We start from the raw sequence: 8,357 nt of genomic DNA on the forward strand, positions 1-8,357 counted from the left end.
AGAAGAGAAAGGACCCCTCCACTCTCAGCGTGGCACACCTGTATTTACAGTCAGTGTCCTTCCCGCCCCCTGCAGGCCCACCCCCACCCCAGCGGCAACAGGTTTCTGGGCCACCTGGACAGTTGAGTGTGGCCAAATCAAACAAAATTGGGAGGAAAGCTGGCTGCCTCCACACATGGGTATTTTCAAAACAGAGCTTCTGGCTCTGGGCCATCTGAGGCTTGCTTGGCTCGGAAGCCGGGAGAAACCTTTTGGAAAGCTGTTCAATCTCACTAATGGTAAGAGAAATCAAATGAAGAACTACGCCAAGCTACCAGCGACTACCTGTGAGTGGCCAAGTTCAGAACTCCATCACAGTGTGGATGAGGATGTGGGGGACAGGTACTGTCACACCTCATGAGCGTTCGTGGGGCATTGACAAACTGCCAAAGTTAAAATATCCTGGAAATACCCTTCAGCTCGGAAATCACTCATAGGAAGTTGTCCTTCAGATATACCCATACGTGTGCATAAAAGGAGAATGCAAGGAATGTAAAATGGGGCAGCCACTTGGAAAATAGTCTGGCAAGTCCCAAAATAGTTGAACACAGTTACCACATGACCCAGCAATTACACTCCTAGGCGTAGACCCAAGAGAAGTGAAAATGTACATCCACACAAACTCTTGACCATCAATGTTCATAGCAGCACTATTCCTAATTCCAAAAAGTGGAAACAATCCACGTGTCAATGAATGAATGAATGAATGAATGAATGAATGAATGAATGAATGAATGAATGAATGAACAAATTGTGGAAAATCCATGTGATGGAATATTATTCAGCCATAAAAAGGAAAGAAGTACTGATACATGCCACAACATGGACAGAACTTGAAAACAGTATGCTAGTAAGTGAAAGAAGCCAGACACCAAAGGCCACGAGACAGAAAGTAGATGAATGGTTGCTTAGGGCAGCGGAGGAGGATGGGGAATAGAGAGGGTGATGGCCAAGGCGTACAGAGTCTCTTTTTGAGGTGATAAACATGTTCTAAAATTGATTGCGGGGGTGGTTGCACATATCTGTGAATATACTAAAAACCACCGAATTGTTCATTTTAAATGGGTGACTTACAGGGTATGTGAATTAAATCTCAATAAACCTGCCACTAAAAAAAATAAAAGAAAGAAAGGAAGAAAGAAAGAAAAAAAGAAAGAAAGAAAGAAAGAGTTGTTGCTACAGTTAATCGCAAAATACAAAATACTGCAAACAGCCCAAATGTCCCTGTCTAGGGGGTCACACGGTCACACTGCAGCCAGAATGCTATGTAGCCATGAAAGAAGGCAGCAACACCTCAATGCACTGATAAGAAACCACCTCTAAGATAATTATTAAATTTTTAAAAAAGAACTCAAGGTGCAGACATGTATGTAGTAGGCACCCATCTGTGTAAGAAAACACAACACACACATTACACAAGCATAGAATACTTCCGGAAGACAAAGGAACTTGATAATGAGCCTGCCTGTGGAGCACAGGATGGGGTCTGAGGAAGAGAGACATTTACATATGAATTGTTTTTGTTTTCCCCCATGCGTACACTTTAATTTTTTCAATTAAAAAGCAGTCAATAAAAAATGAAAATTAAAGCAAGTCTCTGCAACTAAAAATTGCTTAAGTCTCCTTACGCTCTTAAAAATAGTCTTAGACACTTTAGGAACTGAGCCAATTGCCCAATCTATGGGGGTGGGGGTGGGGAAGGGAAGATGCCTCCACCCGGACCAGAACCTCATTTGATAGCTGCAGAACATTCAATGATATGCTTTCTCTGTCCACATAGAGCTAAAGTAAAGTGAGCCTCTCACTCTGTGGTTCGCAGTAAAATAAAACCGGCATTTATGTGGCTACCAAGCTATGAGTTTCTGCAAATGCTGGCCAGTGGCCCTTAAGAGGGCACAGCTTGACCATCAACTGGAACCAAACAATCCTGATGCACTTAGACAGAGCCCACCCCGTGCCAGCCCAGGTGAGTTGTCTGAATGTCACTGCCAAGGTAGGCCTCTGTTACTTCTCCAGTGAACTGGCTCAACTTCCCCCATCAGCTCTGAACCATCTGCATCAGAGCCCCAGACGAAGTGGCACACTTTCATTTTTAGAAGACTAAGAGAAGGCAGACCAAACCCACAACAGCTGCAGTGACAAGTGAAGGCAACAAGGTGCAAAGCACATGCCAGGGCTCAGGGAAGACAGGCCACGCTGCCCTGTGCAGCAGATACTCACAGAAGCCCTCGATCTTGTCCGCCGTCTTACTCCAGGCCACCTGCCGCGTCTCCATGATCACCTGGACAGTCCTCCGCTCGGGGGTGGACTTGCGGAAGCTGAAGACGGTCATCACCGTGCCCAGCTCCAGGGCTCTCTTGATCTGACTCTTCTCATATTCCGGGAGGGCATCCACGTTGACCATGGTGGGCATTGTTGGCCACTCCAGGGAGAAGGATGAAGTGAGGGAACAAGGAGACTGGAAGGGCAGAACACAGGAGCAAATTGGTTTTCGTTAATGGAAGGAGATTTAGGTAACAGGGCTTGGAGATCAAGAGCCAAAATCCTGGCTTGTGCCCATCAGGATGAGTTTTAAGAGAAGATTTCAGGGGCAGCAGATTGCTGACAACTCAAGAGCCCACATAGGACACACGGAGCTTTAAATGGAAGTGGAGGTGTGGGTGGAGGCCTCCAACCTCAATGAACCAGCCCCTCAATGACCCAGCCGTTATGCAGGCTTTGAATAACCAAATCACCCAGCAGGGCAGTGAGCCCTTCCCTCCCCACACACTTTTATGCTGTAGAATATTTGAATAACCAAAGCTGCCCAGACTGGCTCCCACCCCCCACTCCCAGCATCTGTTACTATCCTGCATAGAGATTTCTAACCATCCCTTCAGTTTCTAAGTAAAGTTGGGAACAGAAGGGAGGTGGGGGCGGGGGGACTTCAGAATGTGTCTGTGGATACCTCCATATGGAAGTGGGGCCAAAAGAATAAAACATGTCAGGGCCCAGCAGCCTCAAGTTCAAATGCTGGGGTAGGTTCCTCCTGACTGCGTGGTCCTGGGCAGGCTGGGTGACCTCTGAAAGCCTCAGTTTCACCCTTTCTAATGGGAGTGTCCGGACACTTGGAATGCAATGTCACCAGCAAAGCACCTAGCGTGCGGCTCGGCATCCAACAGGTGTTCTGAATCTCCACTTATTCCCACGCACAGTCGACGTTTATCAGAGAGGCATGGGGACCCCAAATATTGGAGCGAACTTCATCTGGCCTGTCTCACAACCACATCCAATCCACCAGCAAATCCAGAATCCAACCCATCTCACCCCTTCACGGGTTCCTCTTAGGATCTTGGATTATTCTAAGCGCCTACTAACTGGTCTCCCTGCTTCTGCCCTAAACCCCTACAGTCAACCCTCAGACCCGTCGCCGTAAGAATGCTTTTGGAACAAGAGTGAAATCGTGTCACTCCCCTGGTCAACCCTGCCGTCGCTCCCTGACCGTTTGCTCTGCAGACCACCTCCCTGCCAATTCTGCCTCCCAAACATCCGAAGACACACTGCCTGCCACTCAAGAAGGGACTTGAACTGAAGGCTGGATTACTGCAGACACTATACCAAGGGACTTAAGCCACTGGGCTCATTTCCACGCTTGTAAACGGCGAGGATAGATTACAAGCCCCTCCAAAGATTCTGGTGAGGATGAAACTGGATAGTACATCTCGGGCCCTTAAGACAATGAAGCAAAGTCAGTGGGGCTCCGATTTAGCTATTGCTCCCACAGCCATCAGTTGTTCTGTGCATCTTTCTTAGCTCCTCCCTTCCCTCCAAATTCCATTAGGAGTCCACAGTTGTTACCCTGTGGAGAGGCAGGTGGCCAGCCAGGGATCTCTGGGCCTCCAGTCTGCCTCTGATCCCCCACAGCCTCCTGACAAGCTGCTCAAGCCCAGGGCCTCAGTTCCTTCACCTGTAAAATGGGGCTAACCACCCCAAGGGGAACTGGAAGGACTGAAAGCTATAATGTAAGCACATCCCTCAGCATATAGGAGGACCTCCGATAATATTAATCAGCCAGTTGGTCAACACGTTAATCTAGTGTCAACTCCATGCCAGGCAGTAAGCTGGGGGCTAATAAGCCAATGAGGGGGACTAGGGAGAGGCCCAGGCCTTGCCCGTTGCCCCCTCCTCCCTCTACCTCCCACCCATGGCCAAAGGCAGCTATGCAGGTATGCTGGCAGCCGGAGAGGAGGTCATGAATTACACCTCCTCTGTGTCCATTTGGAAACAGATCCGTCGGCTCCAGGATTCTAATGTGAAGAGGTCAGTACAGCAGCAGAGACACTGGGGCAGGGGTGCCAAGGGAGCAGTGGGAAGGGGCCCCAGGCATAGTCTGGGGTGAGGCTGGGAGCTTCGAGGGCTCAGAGAAAGCTTCTGGGGGAGATGGCATCTGAATCCATTCTTTTTAAAAAATGAAGCAAGAGGGAAGAGTTTTCTAGGCAGGCTTAAGCAAAGGCTCTGCGACAAGACTAAGAGGGCATGCCCAGAACTGCGCCTGAAGCAAGCCGCCTGCCTCTTCACCCTCTCATCCAGGTCAAGGGGAAGAACAAGGTGCCCGTGGCCAGTCTCATCTAAGAACTGTTTATGGGCCCTGTCCAGGTGCCAGCACCTGCCACCCCTGGTTCATCTCACTTATATCAATGAAAACTGAAGTCCCAAGAGGTCAAATGACATGATCAACCTCGTGCAGACAAGTGGCCGCATCAGGATCTGAGCCCCGGTCTGAATCCCACACCTGCTCCTTCCAGCACCTGCTTTCCGGCATTCAGAGTCCTGGGGAAGAATTTAGCAAGATAGTAACTAATTGGGCAGCCCCCGTCTCTCTCTACAGAGAAGTTTAAAGGACTTGTCCAAGGTTACGCTGCTGGAAAGTGGCAGAACCAGGATTTGAACCTGACCCAGCTCTGTAGCAATTCACCGTGCTGACCACCCCAGCCATGTGCCTCTGGAGTTCCCCATTCCCAGGTCGCAAGGCCAATGTACAGAAGGGCATAAATAGGAAACACACACCCTGTCGCAACACCTCCACCTTTGATTAAGCCCACTGGCCGGGAGGCACTGAAGCCCTCTGACTGGCTCTGGGCGGACCTTGGACTTAACCGTCCCAGGATTCTGGTTATTTCCAGCTCAGAAGCCCAGTGGATTGGCTCAACCATATCAAGTCTCTTGTGCTGCCTCTTGCCAAGAACTGAAAAGACACCCTCATGGCCACATAGTCCTTGGAGACAACCACCAAAATTCAGCAGGGTCGCTACCCAGGTTTGCAGAGTGGGACACTTCAGCAACTAAGGCAAGGAGGTCCCCAAGGCCTTGACCCCAGGGGAGGGCACCAGCCATCACAGACAATTTCCATTTTGCTTCCGCTTTCAAAAAAAAAAAAAAGAAAAAAGAAATAGCCTTGAAATCCCTTTTTTGTTCCTGTTTCTCATCTTCCCTGGGTAACTCTGTAAAATGACTGACGGTGTAAAGAGTATATATGTGGCTGAGATTTGATAAAGGTTTTGCCATTTCTACTTTTCATGTCTTTCTCTTTGAAATAAACTTCTGGGACAAGGACCCAGAACCAGGAAGCACGGGAGTTTTCTTCTCTTTGTTGCTTTCTGCCCACGTTAGTCCAGTACAGGCTTTCATACAAAATCCCCCCAAACAATTCTCTGTTACAATTCAGCAGGGTCACATCCCTGAGAGGTCACCACCTCCCTTCTACAGCTTGAGGGATACTATTGCTGCACTCACACCCACCCACCCTGCAGCATCAGGATACCTATTGTACCTATTGTCACTGGAGGAAGAAGCAGTACCATCCATTGCAGGTAGGAGTGTGAATTGGTTCAATTTTTTTTTTAATTTTTTTTTTTTAGGGCAACGTGTGAGCATCTATTAAAACATAAAACAGGCATATGCTTTGATCCAGCAATCACATATGGGCAGAAAGAACCATGCGCAAAGATGTTCCCAGAAGCATCATTTGTAATAGAAAAAGAAAAGAAAAAAAAAACAGAAACAACTGCTCATCAACGGGGGACGAAGAGGGGGTCTCCTTAAACAAATAATGGGACACACACATTAAAAACTGCACCATAACTATTGGAAAAAATAAGGATGATTTATAAGCAATTTGATCTGGAAAGGTTCACAAAATAGGTGACAAAGAGTTATCCCAATAGTATAATATAACTACATTTTAAAAAGGCTGTCTGCTTATACATCTAGGGAGAGTAGTTACTTTGGGGAGAGCAGAAAAGGGTAGAACGGATGACAACTTTTTATTGAGTGGTGACATCATGGATGAGTTTTATTTTATTGTGTTTTTACTATTTCCTAAACTAAGAAGTGTTTTCAAGTTTTCTCACTGGCCATTTTCCACTGACTCACCCCAGCAAAAGGGCTATTGATGGGGTCCCCGCTTTGACTTCCAGAGGAGCCCACCAGGCTCAAGGTCCAGTGGTGGGGAGGGCAGGCAGTGGGGGGAGTCAGTCTCATCCACAGGCAATTTTAGCATCAATGAAGCCTGCAGTGGTTCTTGTCCCTGAGCTGGTACACACATGGCCCACACACCTTTGAAATAGGGTAAGGGCCTGGGGCTGGCATGGACCCTTAAATTAGTAAGCCCTCCCTATAGAACTGTATAGCTAAGGCTGATGGCCCAAGTCCCACGCAGGGCCCTCAACCAGAGGGTGAAGACTAGCCTGCACCCTTTCCATAGATAAGCCCCAATTCTCAACACACCCCTGTAGTGTACACTTGGGAGGTCTCAGTGTCCAGGGAAAGAAACTGAGGCTCAGAAAGGTTCTTCAACTTACCCAGGATCACACAGCTGAAATTTACATTCAAATTAAGTTGATTGATAAGGCCACCTGTTTCCCTTGAGCTAAGTCAACTCCCTCAACCCCACTATGCTCTCTCACTGTAATTAAAGATTAGGGTGCTAAAGAAGCCCCTCCCCAGCCTGGACCGGAATACAGGCGCCAACCACCAGTCCAAATGGGACGCATCTTTCCCTGGAATTCTTCCGCTGTGGGGGTAATGACCTCTTTGGGATTCCAAAACATAACCAGGAAAACGCACAGATGTACACACATAATTATGCATACCATTGTGGGGTGGGAGAGGCAATCATGAATCCCAACACTCTCCTGGTCTCTCCCGGGTAAGGGCTGCGTCTTCGGTATCGCACCGCCACCCCCCCTCCCGCCCACCCGCAACCACCTGTACAATACGGGGAAGTGCCGCCGCCGGCCTGGGCGCACGGAGTCAACAAGCCCTGGGCACAGAGGTGCCCAGAAACACGGCCCGACTCCACGCAGGACCCCGCGGCCACCGGAGCCTTGAACGTCAACGCCAGCGCTCTCGCTACTCCCTGACCGCAAGCCGCGCCGCTTCCTCCGGATTTCCATTCAAAGCCGGGACCGCCCCAGGGCACCCACCGTCGGCCCTCGCTGAGGAAGTGGCGGGCGGCCAGGCTCGGACCCCCGCCTTCACCGCCTGGACCCCTAGCACAGCAGACGAGGACCCAGACGGCGTTCCCCTAAGGACGCTTGCCCGCGCCAGCTGCGTCCTGGCGAGTTCTCGGGACACCACATGAGTTCCCTCCCGGCCGGGCCACCCACCTGGCCATGCCACCCACCTGGCCGTGTCCCCGCTGCGGGTCCCGGCTCCAGGGTCCCGCGCGCAGACGCCCGCCGTCCCGGCTCCGGGCACTCCCTGCAGCGCACGCCCTCCAACGCAGGCGCTGCTACTTCTGCTTTGGCCAAGGCCACGCGCCACGTGACTCCTCCGGGGCCGCCCCCCACGCCCCGGCCCGCCCCACCCCTGGCCCAAGGCGGGTCCTCTACCGCCCGCCGCTCCGAGCACCCCAGCGGGACCGGGGACTGGCCTGGGACCCGGCTTCCGCGGGCAGAGGAAGAAACCGAGGCAGCAGGAGGGGAAGCGAGGTCACTTGCAAGGTAGAGATAAAACTTCCAGATGAGTAGCATTTATGCATACACGTGTTTCACATACATTTAATATACTCTTCATAAGCCCCTAAAATTGACAGTTCATGGCTCTTATTTGAAGTCGTCATTGAGCATGTTACTACGAGGCAAGCCACTTAGATACCCTCAGACTCAGTTTCCCCATGGGTCAGAGAGGATCAGAATTGTGCTGGCCCCAAAAGTTTGTTGTTAAGAACGTAGAATACCAGGGAATTGATCTTCCACTGTCCTAATGAGATTTTTGTATGGCTCAATTTATAAACTTAGTCAAATGCCTAGTTATGGTATTTAGTTGATGCATTAACT

At 50.0% G+C, this 8,357-nt stretch overlaps 1 protein-coding gene across 1 annotated transcript in view; it reads right to left on the bottom strand.

Moving 5' to 3' along the window:
* The window catches only part of PLCG2 (phospholipase C gamma 2), a 138,868-nt gene extending 131,027 nt beyond the window's left edge, over positions 1-7,841 (bottom strand). Inside the window, exons 1-2 of the mRNA XM_019743719.2 lie at positions 7,703-7,841; positions 2,260-2,497 (exon numbers count right to left, since the gene is read on the bottom strand). Coding sequence (XP_019599278.1) covers positions 2,260-2,452 — 193 coding nt within the window. The 5' untranslated portion in view covers positions 2,453-2,497; positions 7,703-7,841. The remainder of the gene's footprint in view (positions 1-2,259; positions 2,498-7,702) is intronic.
* Positions 7,842-8,357: the final 516 nt, after the last annotated feature.

The sequence above is a fragment of the Rhinolophus sinicus genome, linkage group LG11 (genome assembly GCF_036562045.2).
Source record: "Rhinolophus sinicus isolate RSC01 linkage group LG11, ASM3656204v1, whole genome shotgun sequence".
Taxonomy (NCBI): domain Eukaryota; kingdom Metazoa; phylum Chordata; class Mammalia; order Chiroptera; family Rhinolophidae; genus Rhinolophus; species Rhinolophus sinicus.